This window comes from Propithecus coquereli, unplaced genomic scaffold (genome assembly GCF_000956105.1).
Source record: "Propithecus coquereli isolate 6110/MARCELLA unplaced genomic scaffold, Pcoq_1.0 Scaffold827, whole genome shotgun sequence".
Taxonomy (NCBI): domain Eukaryota; kingdom Metazoa; phylum Chordata; class Mammalia; order Primates; family Indriidae; genus Propithecus; species Propithecus coquereli.
The window spans coordinates 257,646-279,129 of NW_012154474.1; the positions used below are offsets into that span (position 1 = coordinate 257,646).

At 60.2% G+C, this 21,484-nt stretch overlaps 1 protein-coding gene across 3 annotated transcripts in view; it reads right to left on the reverse strand.

Moving 5' to 3' along the window:
- Positions 1-3,986: 3,986 nt before the first annotated feature.
- The window catches only part of CLPTM1L (CLPTM1-like), a 20,308-nt gene continuing 2,810 nt past the window's right edge, over positions 3,987-21,484 (reverse strand). For 2 of the 3 annotated variants that reach the window (XM_012663725.1, XM_012663723.1), the window contains exons 3-17: positions 20,779-20,968; positions 19,182-19,327; positions 18,140-18,218; positions 15,365-15,482; positions 15,059-15,153; positions 13,299-13,383; positions 12,038-12,141; positions 11,047-11,112; positions 9,946-9,996; positions 8,892-8,974; positions 8,432-8,466; positions 7,358-7,413; positions 7,230-7,274; positions 6,449-6,564; positions 3,987-4,583 (exon numbers count right to left, since the gene is read on the reverse strand). In XM_012663725.1, the coding sequence (XP_012519179.1) occupies positions 4,499-4,583; positions 6,449-6,564; positions 7,230-7,274; positions 7,358-7,413; positions 8,432-8,466; positions 8,892-8,974; positions 9,946-9,996; positions 11,047-11,112; positions 12,038-12,141; positions 13,299-13,383; positions 15,059-15,153; positions 15,365-15,482; positions 18,140-18,218; positions 19,182-19,327; positions 20,779-20,968 (1,354 nt within the window). In that variant the 3' untranslated portion in view covers positions 3,987-4,498. The remainder of the gene's footprint in view (positions 4,584-6,448; positions 6,565-7,229; positions 7,275-7,357; positions 7,414-8,431; positions 8,467-8,891; positions 8,975-9,945; positions 9,997-11,046; positions 11,113-12,037; positions 12,142-13,298; positions 13,384-15,058; positions 15,154-15,364; positions 15,483-18,139; positions 18,219-19,181; positions 19,328-20,778; positions 20,969-21,484) is intronic. The other variant, XM_012663724.1, reaches the window with a different exon arrangement.

The window sequence follows — 21,484 nt, forward strand, 5'->3', positions numbered from 1 at the left end:
GCCTCCCAGAGAGCTAGGATTACAGGCGTGAGCCACCGCGCCCGGCCAAATGGACAAATTCTTTAAGTAAAGAAAATAATAAAACTTCAGGGGAAAGTAGCAAACCCGTGTAGCGTAACCACAGAAGTTACAGCACTTGAGTCAGAGTAAACAGATGCCCCACACAGGAAACCTCAGGCCCAGGCGGCCTTGCCAGGCGCATTGCCAGCCCTGCGCAGGTGACTCCAGGACGAGAAACAGGAAATGCTTTCAACCTCGCTGCACGTGGCTCCCGCAGCGTTGCTCAGGTGCGATTCTGGAAGAAAGACGTGAAAACGTACGTGCCTCACAGAAAAAGGATGCCCCAACGGTCGCCACGGCTACGGAAAGGCGTTCAGCACCATTAGTCAGCAGGAAAACGCAAATTAAAGCCTCAAAAAGATACCGCCACACACACTGGAACTGCCACCGTTACAAAGGCGGCAGTGCCGCGAGTCGGTGCGGCTGAGGTGCGCACGGCGCTCTCGCGCTTCGCTGGGGGATGAGCGGGTTGGCACCGTCCTTGCAGAAACTGGTGACATCAGTTTTCTGGAGCTCGCACACTGTTCCATGGCAGCCGAGTCCCTGCTGAGTCCAGGCCCCAAAGACGGGCGCAGACGTGCACGGTGGCCTGATCCGTCGCAGCCCCAGTGGGGAAACCTGCGAGTGGATGCGCTGTGGTCTGTTCATGCCACGGAACGCTGCCCACAGGAAACGCTGCACGTCAGTGCACCAAGCAGCAGCCGGCTGCACCGCAGACAAGCTCTGAGCCAAGAAGCCGGGCTCCGGGGCCGGCATGAGGCTCTGTCCACGTGTGCGGCCTGGCCATGGTGGGCGGGGATAGGGTCGCCCAGTGGTTCCCCTGGGAGGACCTCGAGGGGGCCTGGGGTAACACGTGGCTGGTGCCTGAGTGTGGACACGGGAGCCGCTGGGCTGTGCAGGGCACATCTGTCGAGGAAGGGCTTGAGGAAGGGTTCACCTCCCAGCTGTGGGTTGAGTCAACAGGACGCAGCTGGTCTGGACGTCATGGCGTGGAAGGTCCAGCAAGGGCAACCGGGCAGGATGTGGCAGGTGGACGTGTGGCCCCCAAGACGTCCAGGCCCCAGCCCCTGCATGTGTGGCCTGGCGTGGCAGGACGGACCTCGGGTGGGTGACCCCCCAGAGGAGAGAGAGCAGAGGGTGTGACCAGGGCAGCAGGGCTGCAGCATCCGGGTGCAGCTCTCGGTGAAGGGTGTTGGCCCTGCCACGCCCAGCCTGGGCTCCAGCCTCCCCACCGCGAGAGCAAGTCCCTGTGCTTGAGCCACGGCGTTGTGGGGAGCTGCGGTGGCGTCACAGGATGTGGACCTGGGCAGCCCGGCCTCACGTCCCTGCGGGTTGCATGTGGTCTTCAGGAGAGGGGTGCGCTCTGGCCCGGGGCACCAAGACGAGCTCGCACACGCGTCACTCTCGGAACACACTCCGCTTTGCCAGGGCTCCCAGCCGCACCCATCCAGGCACCCTCCTTCTTCCCGAGACCCCGGCCTGCGGGACACACCTGGGCTGAGCCCAGCAGGCAGAGCCCGGTGCCTTTGCAGAGACCCGACAACCACTGAATTGGCTTCTACGGGCCACACGTGGGCAGATACCTCATGAGGGAGGCTGGTATTTGTGCTTATTTTTGAGCTTTTAAATTAACTCTGAGGAAAGTCTCTTTTGCGATGTGAGTGGCCAGTGCTGGGGTGTGGGGGGTGCCCCTGCGTGCTCTGGGCAGCGGCTGCCTGGGACAGGGGCCCATCCTGGCCGGGATCGGGACGTGGGAATTCCACGTGCGGCGTGGCTCTGGGTCCTTGCCGAATTCCAGGTTTCCGCCTGCACGTGGTAACCTGGTTCACAGACATTGACCACAGCTTTTAAGGGTTTCCACGCACTGAGACTGACACTCGCAGTGTTCTTCTCCAGGTCGCACCTGTAATCATCGCATGAGACGTGGCCTTGACGTGAAGAAACAGTAACGGAATTCAGAGGAAAGCGCAGGGCGGTAGGGCAGCGCAGGCTCTGGACGCCCGTGACCCCAGGGTGGCCGACACAGCCGCGTGCGTGCGAGAGCATCGGCCCACACGGGCGAAGGCCAAGGCCGTCAGAACAGGCGCTGAGTCCCGGAGTGGAAGAACTTGAACGGTCTCACTCTCCAAAGCACTTGACCTAAACCTCTGCTCAGCACCTCACGTGGGTAACCTGGTAACACCCGCACTAGCCGCGCCTCACAGAGGAGCAACCTGGAACTTGGTGTTGAATAACCATTTCTCTGAAAAAGAGCGTGACTTCAACACCTGCACACTGCAGCTGCTCCGTGTGTGACACCCCTCGTAACACGGGAGCGTCACCGGAAGCCAGTGCTGGAGACGGCAGGACGGAGCTCCCGCGGCACGGACAGCGCAGGGCCGCCCCCACCAGGCACCTGCTGGGAGACACGCTGAGCTGTCAGGTTTACAGGTTCCTGCGTTCCCCTTTCTAGAACACGTCAGCTAAAACGGTAGCAGGTGTTACCGCAAAACTAACAGTCCTCGTAACAACTATTTCTGATGTTGAAACTGAAAAACCAGAGTAGCAAAGTCCTGCAGAGAGCTAAGGCTGATGTTTGTCAGGCTTCTAATCCAGGGAAGTCGGTCCTACAGCAGGTCGTTTTCGGGGGGCCTGGGCCACGTGTGCTGGCCTTCGCTGGGCGGAGAAACAACGGCCCATGCTGGGGGCCAGCCCCCAGGGCCCTGCGAGCAAAGCCGGGTGCCGTCTGCAGTGTGTTTGGAACAGTCCTCCCCGTGTGCGTGTCGGGATGTGCTGGTGAACCCTGACAGGGCACAGCCAGCCGCGTGTTACGACGCCGCCTCCTTTCCTCCAAAGACAATCGCAGGTGTGGAAAGAACTCACTGGGGAAGCCGCTACTTAGGTGCCCCGGGGAAAGGCACTGGGTACCTGGGCACGAAGCCCAGTGCGAGTTTTAAAAACTTCCCATTTCCCACCGTGCCCACAAACAGGCGCCCACCCAGGGGACCAGGCGCACCGTGCGAGGCTGGTTCCAACCTGCCCACGGCCCCCCCGTCTCCCCACCTGTGTCCCTCTGTCCCAGGGCCTAAGAGTGACAAGCCCTGAGCCTGCACACGCTCTCTGCGTGGGCCCTGAAGGCCCGCTGACGACACACGGTTCTAAGTACCAATTATGAGACCATGTGTTTGTATTGGCATTTTAACTGATAAAACTAAAAAATGGCAACTTGAAACCAATGTGTTTTCTTTCAAATCACCAACATTTACAACACACCTGTCATCTAGTGATTCCCTGACAAGTACCTGGGTTTGGTTTTCAGTTTGAACACCTGGAATTGCGCCTCTCGTCCATGTGAGCGCGGGTACGTGTGTTGCCACGGCCCACGGGGGACAGGCCCCCCGCAGCCCCCAGGCCCCGTGCTGGTGCTCACGCAAGGGCCCCGCCCGGGGAGGACAGGGCTCCAAAGGCCATGAGCTCTTGGGGGCAGAGCTGCGAGCCTGCGCTGAGCGCCAGGCCCGTCTCTGGCTGGAGACGCAGCGTGTTCTACAAACACGCGCTCGGCTGGTGAAGGCACACTCTGAAAACTGCATTCTCGAGAATGTAATTTCACTCAACACGATTAAACTTCGCTGCCCACCGAATCTGGGCATCCTCTACCCGTCTCTGAAAACACACCTTTCCGTCCTACCTCTTTCTCTGCTTCGACCCAGGGCATCTCTCTTCACAGACATACAATTAATCTGACCAGTCACGGTTCTGTGCAGCAATTCGGGCTTGAGTAAGTGAGACCTAAGTGTAAGAGCATTCGTGATTCAAGGCTTGGAGCAGCCTCCATAAATTTTCTCTTCTTAATGCATAAATAAATCTACATTATGCGTTAATTCCTAGAAAAAGGTCAAACTTAAGTATCTGACATACTTTCCATATCCTACCAGGTCAAGAAAACTCACAGCCAGAAAAATTTATTTTAAAATACAAACATACGTAAAGCTTTAAAACAATCAAACTTTAAACAAAAGGGGAAAAGCCATTTGATCCCAGAGTCCACATGGAATGAATTTCCATATGCATTTGAATTCACGTAAGGAGCACTTAAAAAACAACTTGAAATGGAAATCCCGCATCCTCCCTGCCTCCCAGGGCCCCGGCAGGTGCTGGGTGCGGGTCATGACACAGCCCAGCCCCCGGTACTCCTGTGCTGGGAGCTGCCACGCAGCCCAGGGGACCACCGGCGCCCAGCTCCGTGGCCAAGACAGATGTTCACACGTGGCATCGTGATGCTACCAGCACCTTCCAAATCCAACACGAAGGGAACTCGGGAGACGTACGAGAAACGTTCGAAGGGATTTTGGCAATGCAGAAGACGTAACGTCCAGAAGATTCCACCAGAAGCTTCCAGAAATACCCAGTTGACAATGCAAGCTCTGCTCAGCACGGCAGCCCGGCGTCCAGGCGGCGATCAGTCTGCGTGCGGCTTCTGTGTGGGCTCCTCCCCGTAGGATTCCCCGAACTCGTTCACTCTGCTCTTATCCACGGGGTAAAGCCTGCAAGGACAGACAGGGCGAGTCACGGCACACCACCTGGGCGCGGCCACCTGCGGGGAGCTGGAAGTCCAGATTCGCGTTCCAACGGCGCAGTAACAAGGCAGCGGGAAAAGGCGAAGCGGCAGGGCCTGCTGCCTCCCGTGGGGCTGAGGAGCCCGGACCCCGTGTCCACCGCAACGGGCAGGCGGCGCCGGCTCTCAGCGGAGCAGCCCGGCCGCGCGGGAGGGTGGAGCCACACTTCGGGGAACCGTGAAACTACGGGGGCTTGAACGACAGCGCAGCGACAGCTCACGCTCACGGGGCTTCCCAGGGCCACGGTCCAGCCGTGAGCACGTCACAAGTGACCGCTCCCTTCAACCCCGAGATGCCCCTGGGGCCTTGCCGACGCCATCTGGTCACCAGTGTAGAAACTGAGGCACGATGGACGCGGCACCTGCAGCACGGAGCTCTGCACAGCCGGACGAAGAAGTGCGGTTGCAGCTTTAAAAATGACCTGCCCCCGCCGAGAGCCCCGGGTCCCTGCCCAGCACCGTCTGCAGCCCTGGAGCGGGACGCACGTGAGTGAACGCCTCGCAGAGAACCGGGGTTTCTGGGGCTCCAGGGCGTAGGACTCGGGAGCTGCCTGAAGGGCCCTGGCCTGAGGGGGGGCCCTGCAGAGTGACTGCGCCAGGCACAGCCGCAACACGGCCGAGCTCGCCTCGGCACGGTCTCTACCCCCAGGGGAGCCAGGGGCCCACCGCGGTGGGGTGGGGTGGGGTTCCAAAGCCGGGGCACGCAGAGCACGAGGCTGAGCGACTAGGCCCGTGCTCACGTGGAAGCAGCCCTTCCCTGTCGGAGACAGACGGCTGCCCCTGCAACCGCACAGGGAGCTGGGTGAGCCAACGGTGGGCCAGGGCCAGTGCTGGGCTCCCGCCCGCTGCGCGGATGTGCGGAATGCCCCGGAATAAAGGGTCAGAGACGTGCACAGAATGATGCCAGCATGATGGGGACAGGGGTTCTGGACGCGCTGCAGGGCCTGAGGCTGCACACGGGAGGGCACAGCTGCTCCGAGGGAGCCCACCTGGGACCTGGGCAGGGCCCCCCAGGAGGGGCTGAGGGGAAAAGACCCCTTGCGGCAGGCACCGGGGCTGACCACGGCATGGAGAAGCCCCTGCCTCCACCCCAGTACCCAGGGCTGGGCCGAGTGATCGGCAGCTTGTATCCTTGCTGGTCTTTGCAGTTGGTGGCCTGGGACATGGTGCCTCCCGAGGGAGGCCTGCCCCAGGGAAACCCCGGGCCCCACACCGGACACAGCGCAAAGGGGAGGCCAGACACCATCCCTGGAGGGGATGTGGTTAAAAACCTCTCTCGAAGGCTTTTCCTTAGCTGACAGTCCTCAATCCAAGGACCGAGCTGGGAGGGAGACGGGGTTTGGTCTCGAGGCCCTGGAGACTGGTTTATGGGAGCAGCTAGGGCTCAGGTGGGCGTGCTCTTCACAAAGCTCCACCGTGCAGGGGCCTGGGACCCTGGTAGCGCAGTGTCCGCCGGCCGGACACGCAGGGTGAGGCTGAGCCCTTTAGGCGCTGTCTCTGCTACGGCAATGACTGCGAATGTGTAAACACATCAGGGACAGAAACATGCTTACGCCGGCTACAGAACAGCGCAGACAGAACAAGCACGTCTGAAGCACCACAGCAAAGGAGGGGACGATTTCCTGCCACGCCACAGCCCTGGCAACTGCAACCCAAGTTTCAGGCTACGCGGGAAAAGCAGCTGCAAGGTGTCTTTCTCTCCCGATGAACGGACAGGCGCAGCCGTCTACGAAACAGTCGCTGCGCTGCACAGCAGCGACACGCTCAGACGCAGGCGTGGACGCCCGCACTCACCAGCGCTGGTAAAGGTAGACGAGGAACACCACGTCGTCCCGGAAGCAGGCCAGCCGGTGCGACGTGGGCATGGTGATGATGAAGGCGAAGACGTCGTCGATGAAGGTGTTGAACGCCTGCGGGGCCAGGGGAGGAAGGTGAGCCCTGCCCAGGGCTGGACCCCACCTGTTCTGCGAGCTGAGCGAGCAAAGTGCTCGACGGCAGACAGGCAGCGCTCGTACCCGCTCCTCACAGCGGCAGGAAGCCTGCGAGAAGTGCTCTGCTCTCCCCGCTGGGCCCCAAGCACAGCCTCCCACCGCGGGGCCGGTCGGGCTCTCCACGTGCGCAGAACCCAAAGGGCGCTATCCGGAAACCCGACCCCAGAGCAGAACCACCTGAGTGTCGCTCTTTCCTCTGGGAGCCTAGAATTTTACTCCAGAAAACTGCAACCACGTCGCAGTTGACCTCAGCCCCTCCCGTTCCACGCTGAGTCAGGGCACCGCCCGAGCTCTGCAAGCCGGGGCTCCCGGTACCACTGGGGGGTACGTGACTTTTAACTCAAAATACCCTGTCACTACCACAGCCCGAGAACTGGAGTCTTTCAGAGCTTGTCAAAGTTACTCTACGGCTCTTCACATTTTTTACAAGAGATCCTTTAACATTTTTCAACTATTTAACAAAACGATGGGCTGCCGAAAGCATTCTGGGTCGAGACAACCCCTGCAGCGATGTTCCCTGGAAGGCGTCTCCCAGCCCGCTCTGCCCGTGAGGAAACCCCACCCTCGCCAGGCGGAGCACGCACCTTGTAGGTGAAGGCCTTCCAGGGCAGATGCGCCACCGACTTCATCTGGGACAGGAGAGAGAGCACAGGTCAGGCGCAGGCAGCAGGGAACACGGCGCCACCGTCTGAACGGCGCTGCGAGGCCTTACCTTGTAGTTCACAAAGAGCTGCGGCAGCATGAAGAGGAAGCCAAAGGCGTAGACTCCTGCAGAGAGAGACGGCACACATGGAGGGCGGCCCCGCGCCTGTGCACGCCGGGCAGAAGGTACATCCAGACAACTCTGGGGAGTCTGCCTTGGTGGGACGTAGCTTTCAGGCTGGTAAATTTACTGAGAGTCAACAACGACTCGGCGAGTAAAACTCTTAGGACTCAGCGTAACCCCTGCCCACAGGGTTCAGGTGTGTGCCGAGCACGGGAACTTTCTGGGGCTGTGTCCTGGGGGCACAGGGGCCAGCGTGGGACTCACACCCAGGGGCACGGCAATCGGGGAGCCGCAGCACTGTGTGAGACACACGCTGGCCCAGGACTTGCAGGCCACCTCCCAAGGAGATCCTGAAGCTGAGCCTGGGCAGGGCCCAGGGGGGCAGGGGGCTGCACACAGCCGCTCGCAGCCCAGCGCGCCCTAGGACGCCAGCTCCAGGTGCAGGGGCCACGGCCCTGACCTGCTGCACAAGCCCAGGCGGGGTCCCTGCGGGGCACCTGCGCGAGGCTGCTGCACCTGGTCTGCTCTGAGGAACCAGACGTGGATGGGGATGCATGATGCTTACCTGTGCCTGTCTTGGTGAAGAAAACAGACTAGAGCCGTGCGCTGCGTGACAGTGCCTCGCGCAACGGTGGACTACGCACACCACGGTGGCTCTCCCATACAGCCCAGGTGCGCTGGGGGCCATACCACCCGGGTGTGAGTTCACTCTGTGATGTTCACACCACGACAACATCGCCTAATGGTGCGTTCTCAGACCATAACCGCATTGTCAAGTAGCACCTGCCTGCGCGTGCACTGGGCTCCAAGCCTAGGGGAGCTGCTGTGTCCGACTCAGACAGACCTGGCACTGGAGCCCAGGTGGGCGCCCTGTGGTGAGCGTGGGGCCCCAAGGAGGTGCCTGGACAGGGGACGTGGGGGAGCAGCCTCGAATCACAGGGTGCCTGTCGCCTGGGGTCGCAAGGCAGAAATGACACAGGCAGCAAACGCTGTCACCGAGACAGGGACACGGGGACTCACCGTTGACAAAGCTGTTGATCAACCAGGAATACCAGCTAGAACGGAAGACAGCTGTGAGCGTTATAAGGCCCAATCTCCCAAATCACTTAACACCTGTGTTAAACTGACTAACTTCCGTTAAACACCCGCTTATGAACACCACGCACTCTCGCGGGGCAGGGGGGCCTGTGTTTCTCGGGCTGGAAGACACCGCCGTGCCCCTCTGCCTGGGACACGGACCACTAGCTGTGCCTCCCACCTCACGCCCGCTCCTGAGAGCGCACACGGCCCCGGGGCCAGGCCGGGTCCCCCGCTGTCCCACTGCAGGGAGGCAACGGGGGCACAGAGCCCGCCCTGCACAGCAGCGGGGAGGGGCTGGTGGCGTCCCCGCCTGCACCCAGCACTTGCCCGCGGCACTGCGGCACGGTTTGCTGAGCTCAGGTGAGCAGTGGAGAGGCGCGAGGTCAGCGCGGCGCCCTACCTTTTATACTTGATGTTCAGCAGCGAGTAGACGGCGCCCCCGACGCAGAGAGGGTACAGCAGGTAGGACAGGTACTTCATGGCCTGCCAAGGGACAGATTCCCAGTCAGACACGCCCACCTCGGACCCCGGCAGGAGTTTCACAGAACTCGGTGAGAACAACAACAACAGAGCGAGCCAGGAAGACACGAGGCCCACGCGGCAGTGGAGCCGCTCTGGGCAACGCGGTGCTGGCGGATCCGGGTAGTTCCGCACCAGTCCAATCATAGAACGCACGACGCCAAGAGCAAGCCCCAAGGTAAACTGGACGCTGGTTAACAACGTATCGAATCTGGCTCATCAAAAACAAACAAAACCAACCAACCACCCTTCGACAGATCAACAAACGTAATGGGAAGAAATCTGAAGACACTTCCGAACCGCGTACTGAGATCGCCTCTAGGAACGACGTGGCTGCACCACGAACCGTACTTCCTCTGACTGGAGCTTTATTACAATCTGAGTAAACACTGGAAAGTAAACTGATCACCGTTAACCCAAAAACCTAAAGCCATTCCTGTGCAGAAATGTTTGACTAAATCAAACCGAAACTTCCAGCTACCCAATGGCAGTGTGGAAAAGCCGCTGCCCCGACATGCTGGGCCTGTCCTCCAGGCCCCGGGCTGCTGGGCTCTTGGTGACAGGAGGTCGGCTGGCAGCAACCACAGCAAACAATCAGGAATGAGCTGGGCGCCTGGCAGATGTCACCTTACAGATAACAATAACGCCCCAAACAGAACGGGGCACAGAGGCGCAGCTTCACCTGCCAGGCCCGTCCCAGCGGGTCCCTTTCCTCCCAGTGAGAAACTTAAGTTTGTAGGATTCACCTCTGGGATCCCTGCTCGACGTGGGCGGAACATAACTCCAATAAAACAGCTTCCACACCGAGTGTCCCAGTGAGAACGGCACCTGCTCCGTGTCCTATCAGCTTCCGCACTGAAGGACAGCCCTGCAGACCCTCTCCTTGGGGTCTTACTTGACCCGTGTGCACACACCCAAAACCACCTGTCACTCACCTGAGTGTCATACTCCTCGGTTTTCCTCTCGGATTCACTGTAAGTGCCAAACTGTTGTGAAATTCAACACAATAAGGTCATCGACTCAGGGAGGGGATCCCGGCACAGCTCAGCTGACTGGAGTGTCACAGGTGGCTGTGAAGCTCGCAGCGCCACGCCCAGCTGCACTGGCCTGGCTCCCTGTGCAGGGAGGGAGGCTCCGGCAGGAGCTTGAGGCCAACCCACAGCAGGCCTCGCTCTTGCCCTTCAGGGCCTCAGAGGGCGCCAAGGTCCCTTCCCGGGGCCCGAGAGGGTCTTACAGACTCCCTCCTGCCCCCCCCAGCCCCAGGCCCACACAGCACGAGGCTGCCTGCAGGCGGAAGTGTCCCACTGCAGCCGTTCCCCTCCTGGGGGCTGCTGGTCCACACAGTGAAAACACTCCCCCACAGGGAAACGTTTCTGACACTGCTCCAACGCCAGCAAGGGTGGAGCAGTCGCTGGGCTGGTGCTAAACTACAGGATGCCAGGCTGCACCCTCCGAGCTTTCTGTCCCAAATCTCACAGCCTGGAAAAGTGGGCACAGCAACTTCTGAGGGTCCCACCTCAGCCCAGGTCCTCCCACGACAGCAGCCTGGCGAGTCTCAACTGCCAGCTCCGATCTGCCCAGGAGACTCATCGACACGTGGGAACTGGGGACAAGTGCCCCTCAGCAGCAGCAGCCCCCGCACTTGGAACCGGCTGGACTGCTCCCCCAACAGTCCCCACCACCCCGGGGGCCTGGCAGGGCCAGGCAGCCCAGCACCCCTCGGCGGCCTGTTGTAGGACGGGGCTGGGCTCTGCTTTGAACGGCCTCAGAGCCAGGCGCCACGACTGGCACATCCTCGGGAGGATGAAGGATCACCTCGCCAACGAAGTCCACGAGGACCTGCGGAGCCCGCAGGGTGCCACTCTCGGGGTAAGCAGCAGGATTAAAGGACCACCTGCCCTAGAGGTCAGCACCTAACCAGGGTGCAACACCTGGTGGGCGTGAACAGGCTGGCCAGGAAGCAGAACACGGACCAGGGCAAGGGTGGGGAGATGACAGCGTCCCAGAGGCGGCTCGGGCCCACGGCCGGAACCTACCTGCAGCTCGGGTCTCAGGCCCCTCCAGACCACAGTCATCTTCAGGGCCTTCTTCACCTTCCACAGCTGGGGAGAAAAAGGAGTCGTGCATTTCAGATCCCAAGACTGAGGGGAGCCGGGGAGAGCTGCTTAGACAGCAAGGGCAGGTCTCGAGCCTGGGCGCAGACAACTTGGGCCACCCCTGCCCTCTGCCGACCCTCAGCAGGCCGTCTGCTCTGACAGGTGCCAATGAGCCAGCGCTCTGAGTCACCCTGCCTGCCACATGGCCCCACCTCCTTCCTGGGGGTACCTAGCAGGTCCCGAGCCTGTTTCTGAACATCTCTGGGATCCACCCCCAACTCCTCCTCCCCACATCCTCGGCCGGCATCACCTGCTGCGCTCAGGGCTGGCGCCCTGCCCAAACTCGAGACCGTGGAGGGTCACCACCCACCGGACCCCATAGACAGGCGCTGGCAGCCACAGGACCGCACCCACAGGTGGGACACGCAGAGCCTCGGGCTGTGACTCAGGCTCCCATCCACGGGCGGTGGGTGCACAGAGGCTCCCGAGAGAGGCTGGGATCCCGTCCTGGTCTGCCCTCCCGCCCCCAGCCCCAGCAGGCCCCTCAAGGCGTGGCTCCCGTGCCCTTCCTGCCCCACAAGGCTCCCTTTATAAGTCCCCAAACCACCAGGGCCAGACCGAGGGCACCAAGTGGCCTTAGCTGTTGTGCCTCAGTATCCAGAGAAGCACCAGCTTCTCGAGACCACGCAGGTGCGGTGTGGCTCTGCTCAGCTGCGGCAGTTTACCAAGTACGTTAGAACGTGTGGCTTGATGGCGACCTCGTCTGCAGACGCCATCAAAAAGGCCGCCTCCCGTCCCTCGGTGCTTCCAGAACACTGAGGCCGCTGGAAGAGCACTGCCACTCCTGCGCACAGCTCTAGACTCCAAGCACTCTCCGAGCGCCGAGGTCCCCAGATCACCTGCCCAGCGCCGGGCAGCGCCTGGGACCTACCTCGATGGCGGCTCCTATGCCCGCCGGGACCAGCACCAGCAGGCTCGTCTGCTCGTCCAGCAGGAACAGGAAGATGACCACCGTGCTGAAGCAGCGCCAGAGAACTGCGACGGAAGGCCGCGCGTGGAGGGAGGTGTGGGGCAGCCCCACCCCGTCCCCCCTGCCCTTACCCTGCTGCCCGGGAGGCTTCGAATGTCCCCCCTTAGTCCTCATCACCCCATTTAAGAAAGAACAGTGTGGACCATCACGCAGCTACAGAAAACGTGCTCACAGGATTATCAAAGGCCACAAACTGACCAGTGGCGGGCCAGCCCCGTGAGCGTGCATCTGAGCCATGCCTACAAGCCCACAAGTAGGCAGAGGACACCGAGGGGACCGGCTGGCGGGGACTGCGAGACTTTCCCCGTCCTCACCGCACACCTTCCTGCTTTCACACTGGCTCTGGGAAAACATTTCTTCTAAAGCCGTGCTTCAAAGACCACTCCAGCTTTCTAAGGTCTCCCTCCCTCCTCCAGGGCTACCTGCACGCAGGGGCAGCAGGCCCCGGAGCCACGGGACAAGCTGGTCACGGCCATACCACTGTCTGCTGCCAACCCCACCTGGGACGCCCGAAAAGCCGGGGCACAGGATTCAGGAGGGAGGCCCTTTCCCCTCCCGGGATAGTAGCACAGAACAGAGCCCCCGAGCCCCTGGTGACCCAGTGGGGTCACCCAAGTAGCCAGGACCACCTGGGACTACCCACTTGGGCAAGTCTTTTCCACGTGATAAAAAGAACTTTTTTTGCTGGAGACACTTGCTCGGGGCTGGCCTGACAGCTGCGTAGCTGTGCCTTCCCTCCCACGCACCGTCGTCCCTGCCCGGCACAGCATCCGTGTGCTCAGCACCCGTACCACCCTGAGGGACACACGCTGGGGCCTGAGTCAGTGGGAGGACAGCCAGGCTGGAGGTGGCCAGGCAACCGGGGCAGGCCCAGCCCTACCTCAGGCCCAGGAGGGCTCAGGAAGGTCAGAGAGGCACCGGCACCTCACTGCACAGGCCCAGATGCCGTGTTCACCGAAGGTCTTGACCAAGCCCTGGGCCGTGTGGCCGCCGGCAGTCGCGCCAGGGTCCCTGTGAGGGCTCAGGACGCCTGACGCAAGAGGCGTCCCCAGAGCCAACCCAGGGTGGTATCTGCAGCGCCCGTCACGCACAATCGCAAACCACAGCTTCACCGCACTCCCGACACCAGGCCGTCAACAGCAGGGTGCGGTCTGGCCCCTACCTGCCTTGGTGGACATGCCGATCATGCTCTTCTTTTTCTTCCAGAAACTGATGTCGTTTTTAAAGGCCAGGAAATCGAAAAGCAGCTGGAAGAAGCGGGAAAACAGCTCGCATGTCAACGTGTTGCGAGCACCCGCATCCCGACCTCGGCGCACCCAGGCAGATGTGCACCCCGGATCCACGGCTCCACGTGCCCCACCTGCCACGTCAGAACCGCGGAGGCCAAGGTGGCCTTTTTCCAGGGCCCTTCTAAAATGCTCATCTTTGACTCGGATTGTGGGGAGAAGCACCCACAGGGACGCTGGGATGTCCACTTACCACTCTAATTCCTTGGAGCACGCGCTGGCAAGGCACACCCTGCCCTGCCCTTGAGCCGCTGCCATGCGGGAGGGCAGCCTCCCGCTCACGGCGTTAAAAATGCACAAGCTCATCCTTAGAAACACGTTTTTTTTTCCTTTTTAAGAGACAAGGTCTCACTCTGTGGCCCAGGCTGGAGTGCAGTGGTGTCTTCATAGCTCACTACAGCCTCCAGCTCCTGGGATCCAGCGATCCTCCTGCCTCAGCCTCCCGAGCAGCTGAGACTACAGGAACACACCACCACTGCAGGCTGAAACACTGCCCTTTTAATAAAAATCATGACTCGATTCCCCAGTATGGTTTTGGAAATTTTCAGCTTGACTGGCAGCCAGACTCCCAGGCGCTCAGAACGTGCTGATGGCGTGGCCTGGCGCCTCCCCACCTTCCCACCCCTGGTCAGGAACCCAGCCTGACAGCCGTGACGGCTTCCTCCTAGCAGCTCCAGACTCCATGTACAGAAGTGAGGGCACGGCAGCGCCCAACTGCACAGGTGTGAGGTCAGAGCACGGCAGCCCCCATCTGCACAGGTGTGAGGTGAGGGCACGGCAGTGCCCACCTGCACAGGTGTGAGGTGAGGGCACGGCAGCGCCCACCTGCACAGGTGTGAGGTGAGGGCGCGGCGGCCCCCACCTGCACGGGTATGGAGGTGAGGGCGCGGTGGCCCCCACCTGCACGGGTATGGAAGTGAGGGCACGGTAACGCCCACCTGCACAGGTGTGAGGTGAGGGCACGGTGCCCCCACCTGCAGTTACCGGCAGCACAGCACAGTAAGATATTCTGAGAGCGAGACCACAATCACGTAACTTTCATTACAACGCATCGCTACAATCGTTCTACTGCTAATATCGTTGTTAATCTCTTAGTGTGCCTAGTTTATAAGTTAAGCTTTATCCCAGGTACACAGATGTAGAGAACACACAGTGTACATAGGGTTTCGTCCTACCCAGGTTTCAGGCACCCACTAGGGCTCTGAGAACATGCCCCCAGAGGATAAGGGGCCCACGGGATATACACAGGCTGATTTTTCAAATCTTGAAGTCATGCAGAATTTACACCATGAAATAACTTAGTAAATGCATTCATTATTTTCACTGATGGGGACACTGCTCAAAGCATTTTGGGTCTTTCCAAAACTGCCCCAAAGCCAGCAAAGGCGAAAGTCCAAGAGGCTGTGGACACGCTCCGTGGCCCCGGGAGTCAGCAGAAAGGGCATGGGCTGCCGTGCCCACACTGCCCAGCAGCTGCAGGCTCGGTGTGCTGCTGGGTGGTGGGAAGGCGCAGGGCTGCGGGGGCAGCCCACTCGAACCCCAGGCCCAGTGACCCAGCCGGGGTGGCCGGTGCCCAGCGAGCCTTCCCAACGCCCGCGCCTCTCGCACCCTCACCAGGGCACAGCAGACAACTCACGTGGAAGGCGGCAACAAAGAAGGTCAAGGCCAAGAAGTACAAGTTGGTGTCCACGAAAATGCCTTTGACTTCATCGGCGTCCTTCTCCGAAAACCCTGCAGAGAACGAGATGCAACGTGAAGGGCAACTCCAACCGCCAAACGTCACACGGTTCCCGACGCAGAAAACGCGAATCTCAGCAGCAGCAAAGGTTCACTTGACCAAAACGGTGGCGTTTCAAACATTACATCCACGTAATCAACCAGGTCATTTCCACACAGATGAACCGGAGCCGCAACACCGGCGGGCCCGGCAGCCGGCACGCACCGAACTGCTGCAGCGAGTACACGGCGTCCTGCATGTGGATCCAGAAGCGCAGCCGCCCCAGCGAGACCTTGTCGTAGGACACGGTGAGGGGCAGCTCGGTGGTGGAGCGGTTTATGACCTGCGTGAGGAAAGCCACACGTGAGAACACGCCACCACACATGGATGGGGTCGCAGCTGCACGCCTCTCACTGAGCAAGTCCAGTCTCCCGCGGCGCCCCCGCACAGCCCGGGGACACTGCGCCTCTTCCTGCTGCCCAGGCCACCCGCAGCTGGTCCAGCAGGAGCCCCCACACCTGAGCCCCCACGGCCAGGCCGGACCAGTGACTCCCACCGCCCCTCTCCCATCACGCTGAGTCCTGTGGGGAGAGGACGGGACAGGTTCCTCTCTCCACCCACCTGAACCCCACGTCTCTTCTGACCGCATCCCCGAGGTCAGGGGCACGAACAGCACCCCATCTGTCTGTGTGCACCCTTCGACTCTCCAAGCCACCCAAACCCACGGGCACCTCGCTGAGCAGAGGGCAGGAGCAGAGCACGGCCTGCAGAGCTGCAGGACCCGTCCTGGGAACCAGAGGCCACGCAGGGGACACCACAGCCACAGGACACATGGGCAAAGTGCCCTTGGAGCCTGAAGGACGAAGCACGGGGCAGGGGGTGGATGTGGGGACCCCAGAGAGCTTCAGGAAGAGGTAGCACTTGGGTCCAGCTCCTGAGGATGCACAGAACGGGGGCAGGTGTGCTTCAGAAGCAAGCGCTCCGTCTGGCAGCGCACGGGGCCAGCTCCCAGGGCAGCAGGGTGGGAGGGCATGGGACAGGGTTCACAAAGGCGAGTGCACATGGGCAGTAGCCACCCCCAGGGGTCCAACACACACAAGTGCCATGTTCCATGTGCTGGAAGCTCCAGCGAAGCTGCACTGTCCAATCTGCCTGCCCTGACTCACACCCTCGACCCTGGAAGAGTCGGCAGCCAGAATCATGCCAGGGTTGACCAGACGCCAGGCCTGCGCTTCTCGGGCACTGCAGCCCACGTTGGGGTGCCCCGCGCAGCACACTGGCCTCAGTGCAGGGGGCAGCAGGCCTCTGGCAGCCCTCAAGCCGCCAGGCCTGTCGGAGGCCCCCAGCAGTCTGTGCCCTGCTTCCTGCTGGCCCTTGGCGGACTTGGCTGTTCTCTAACGATGGCATCCCCTGAAAACTGGCTCCAAATGAGGGAAAGCAACAGTGCCACGTAAGAACGTGGCTGGGGACAAGCTGGGCACTGCACACTCGTTCCTAAGTCTGTGAATGAGACTCTCCCAAACACGCAGCAAGGGCTAAGACCGGGCGGTTCTTAGGAAAACACGGGCGCTCTGCAGACACTGCCCTGGAGCCTCCAGCCAGACAGACCTGCAGACAGACACGCAGGACGTCGACCCGCAGCCATCCTCTCGCCACCCAGTGTTTCCCAGGTACCCGCGAAGAACCAGGACCACGAGGCCTCACGAAGGGTGACCCAGGTGGGCACTGCAGTTCACAGAGCGCCATCTTGTGCGTTTCAGCAGAATATGGAGTGACCTGAGGTTCGCAAACAGCACCAGACACGCTCCGGAAAACAGAGAAGGAAACCAGTGCCGCAGAGAGACCACGCAGGAAGGCTGAGCGCCAGCCAGACCTGCTCGCCGGCCACTGACTGCCCCGGCCCCAGCCTGCAGGTTGTGCAGGGGCAGGCGGAGCTCCAAAGAGCAGAGCACCCTGTGTCAGGGACCTGTGTGAACGGCGGCACCAGGGCTGCCGTGCCTGCACACCACGGGCAGCAGGAGCTGGTAGAGTCTGGGCAGTCATCTAAGCGGCCAGGTGCCTGGCGCTGCTGACCAGCCGCACGCCCTGGCAAGCTCCCCACTCTCCGAGGCTCAGTTTTCTCACCTATAACACGGGGAATGCATCTGCTTCAGTTACCAAAAGCCGTACGAGAAAGAACACACCACCTGGCTTCCAGAGAGGGTTCCCAACGGACAGCCTCGGCTCGGGGAGGTGAGAACTCAGCTCTTTGCGCCTACGTGACCCTAGCCCGGAGGTCACCTCCTAACCCCAAACAATCCGGCCTGTGAAATGGCAGCACCACCATTCCTCGTACGACTGCTGGAATGTTCACCAGGTGCTTCGCACAGCGCCTGGCGTACAGTGCCATCAAAGATTAACCACTTTTATTGCTTTCACTATCAGCCAAAGGTCGCCCACACTCCAGCCACTCCCAAAGCAACCCTGGGAGAAATGGGCGCCGTCACTGCCCGAAGCCACGAGGGCACCAGAGTCCGCAGGGCGGCCACTCCCCACAGGCCTCTCAGCCTGCCGGGCAGGCCCAGGAGCCACAGCTCCGAGGCAGGGCCTGGGACGCGCCACTCAGGCCTTCTGTGCAGGACCAAGCCCGCGGGAGCAGTCTGCCCAAGACGCTTTCCGAACTGACCCGTCCTCACGTCGGACACACACGCAGAGGCCGTCTCGCACGGCACTCGGGCACCTGCGCGTCACAGGTTGTCTTCTAGGAGCCTTTCACCTGGGGGCTCAGGAGGGAGGGTGTCGGGAAGACCCCTCACTGGCCAGCAGCAAACCCCGAGCACGACCAGGTCCCAAGACCCCCGAGGAGGCCTCGCACATCCAAGGGTAGCACTTTCCGCCAGGGCCGGAGCTCTGTGCGAGCTTCAGAAACCGCCCCAGCAATGCTGAAGGCCAGGGCAGAGGGACAACCACCACCTGGCCACGGCGGGTGCCCAGGGCCTTGGCAGGCAGGGGCTCGCTCACCATCAGGTCCTTCACCCGGTTGCTCAGCTGGTCGATGAACAGGATGGGCAGGTAGTGCACGGTCTTCCCCAGCTGGACCCTGCGGGCAGAGCGTAATTCCCCAGTTAGCAGGACACCTTTCACACGTGGGTGAACTCAACACACCCAGAAGCCGAGTCTCCCCCAGAGAAAGCCCACCCAGCACCATCTTCAGCGGCTTCTTGGTCACGGGAGTCCCAGGAACAGCCTCCCAAAAAGAAGAATCTAGGAACACGCACCTGTGTGAGCCGCCCCCCAGCACGGCTGTAGCCGCAGGCAGGACAGGCCCCATGGCCACTAGCAGGTGGAGGGACGACAGAGCCTGGGGCCTCTGCGCACAGACTCAGGGGTCCCGTGACGCAGAGGCAGACCAGGAACGACCGCCTGCTACCCGCACCTGGCGTGGCAGAGCTGGAGAAGGGCAGGGCAGCTTTCCACTGAGTGACCCTTTTTGCACCTTTTACATTTAGCCATGTGTATCGCATGTTCAAAAATACGATTAAAAATTTTTAAAAGAACATAAAAACCCCGTGACGATACCGCGGGCATTACTGATGTGGAGAACGGCGACCCTGAGTGTGGCCGTTCCGGAGGTTGTGTGGCGGCCCGTGGACAGAGCTTCTGTGGGGCTCTCCAGAGGGCGCAGACACAAGGTAACTGAGGTGGCCAAACGCGTTGACTTTAGTAGCGACATTTAACTAGCGATGGCAACTGATGCTAAAACAATGACCTAAAGGTGAATTTTAAGTAAATTTACACGAGTCGAGGTAAAGAAACGAGGTGATGAGGTACACGGCGCCTTCCTCTTTCCCCCAGCAGAAGCGCTCCCAGGAGCAGAGGGCAAGAGGGACGCGTTTGGATTTCATTCATTTCCCTCCGATCCCTGGTGGGAACCTCGGTCAGTGCGACCTCTGAGAGGCGGGGGAGGAGCCGGCCCTGGGAGGGGCGCTGGCTCGCCTGGGCCCGTGGCTCCGCCCCTGCCGCTGTGCCACCCGCTCCGCGTAGGCCCAGGAGCGGCACTCACATCTTCATGTACCGGTGCACGTCGGCCGGCAGGGAGGACCCGTCGAAGACGAAGTTGTCCACCATCACGTTCAGCGTGAGCCTCGGTCTCCAGTGAGAAACCGGCTCATCCAGCGCGCTCGATGGCTTCTCTGCCTCGATCTGCTGCTGAAGGACAGGAAGACAGAGGCAGTGTTGGGGAGGAAGGTCGTGCCTGGGGGGACCCAGGCAGCAGGGCGGTCGGCACCCTCACTGTGCACAGACTGGCGCCCAGACGGCCGCAACGAGGGGAGCCCACTGCGGAGGCCACAGGGAACCTGCAGCTGCCAGCTCCCCCAGACCCTCACCGCACGCCCTCCTTCCTTCTCTCCTCAGAAGCCACAGGGAGCTGTCTTGCAACATGTGGTCACGGACTGCACCACTCCCTGTTTTAGGGTGCCAACCTAAGAAGGCCCACTTCTGGGACCCTGAGGAGAGCAAGAGCCCCGTGATCTTGGCAGCAGACCGAGTGAGTCTGGAGCTAACTCAGCCCTGCAGTGCTAAGGAGACGAAACAGGAGACAGCGTGTCAACCAAATGTGTGAGGCTGTCTGGGAGGAGTGGTGTGGAGGGTTAGGGGTCGATCCTCAATAAAATTAAATTCAGAAAAGAAACTCTGACAGGGAAATCCTTATTCAAGATCTGATAAATTCTACAAAACAGTATTATTTCCTAAAGACACACTATAACAATTTAATTGGCTGTAATAATTCACATTGAAGACGGTTCTCCAAACAGAGCAGCAGCTCACATTTACTCACACTTGCTACGTCCCACAGAAGGCTCCACGCGCTACACGTCCATCCGTCACTGCCTCCTCAGCATGCCTGAGAGGAGGGCCACCGTCCCCACGTGAAGGGACGCGGAAGCAGGCGCCGGGTGCCCTTCCCGAGGAGACACAGCAGGAGTGCAGCCCTGGGACAGGCCAGAGCTGGCGCTGGCAGGGTTTTCAAAATCTGCCCTCAACCCCAAGGTGTTTCGAACAATTTCACAGCCGATTCCTGAAAAGCTGCCACCTTTCTTCTTTTGCAAATTATCTCAACTTCTAGTCAACACACACGCTGGAATTTCCTTGTTTTACCCATGGCCCATTAATGATCAATTACGTGATTTCCAGTTTTTCTTTGCACATACAGCTCTCTACAGGGTTTTAAAATATAGCTCATACATATACCTTTCCGATAATTTTGGATTACATTCTGAGAATAAACACCCAACAATAGTCCAGTCCTACACAGAGTGCAGTGAGCCCCACTCTAAGTGACGGCTCCAGATGAGAAGGGCGTCGTGAGCTCTGCAGCCCAGTGGGAGGGGACAGGTGCTCCCCAGGGCCTCAGAGGGAATCCAGACAAAGAATACCAGTCATCGCTTAAATTGTCCTGAATGTGATTTAAAATTGATCGGCAAACCCTTGGGAAACTATTCAGCTGAAAAGTAGAAATGCATGCCAATGACACCTCCATGGCTCCACTGTCCAACAAAGTCACTACAGCCCTCGACCTCAGCCGCCCACGTGGAGAAACACGCAGCAACTCTAAGTGGGAGCACAGGCTCTGCTGTGGGCAGCAGGGAAGACCCTACCTGCGCGGTGGGCTCCCCCGTGAGCAGGTTGACTTCTTCTGGCTTGGGGACCATGTAGGTGGTCAGAGGACTGACGAGGTGCACCTGCTTCCCGTCACGCCACGGCAGGATCCCGGCATGGTGGAGGAAGACGTAGGCGTACAGTGTGCCGTTGTTTCTTGTTTTCTTTGGCACAGAAACATTAACTGTCCTAAAACAGAACAAACTATCATCTCATCCACACACGTATCATAGTCTATGTCTATACACGTGGAAACCACTCAAATAGCTTCGTAAGTAATGCTGTTTCGAGTCAACTAATTTTAGTTCATAAGTGCTAAAAACGAAACTCACCTGCCCATGACTTTACTACTAATAGTCCTGAAGGCAGATGTGTCCTCGGCTTGGGCGGCTATAACTGAGAGCCGGCACTTCCTGCCTCCACTTCGTGAGGCTCAGAGAGCCCATAACCCACCCGAGGTCAAAGGGCTACAGTGGCCAGGTGGAAACGGGCCCTGGGCCCAGCCAGGACACTGGCTGATTTCTACAGCACACTGAACAACACGACATCAGAGTCACAGGGGGAAGTTCAGACAAGTCTCACAAACTAAGTTTAGCCACATATGCTACATTTTGCTTCTTTGACACTATTGGAAACGATCAGAAAATTTTTTTTTTTTGAGACAGAGTCTCACTCTTTTGTCCGGGCTAGAGTGCCGTGGCGTCA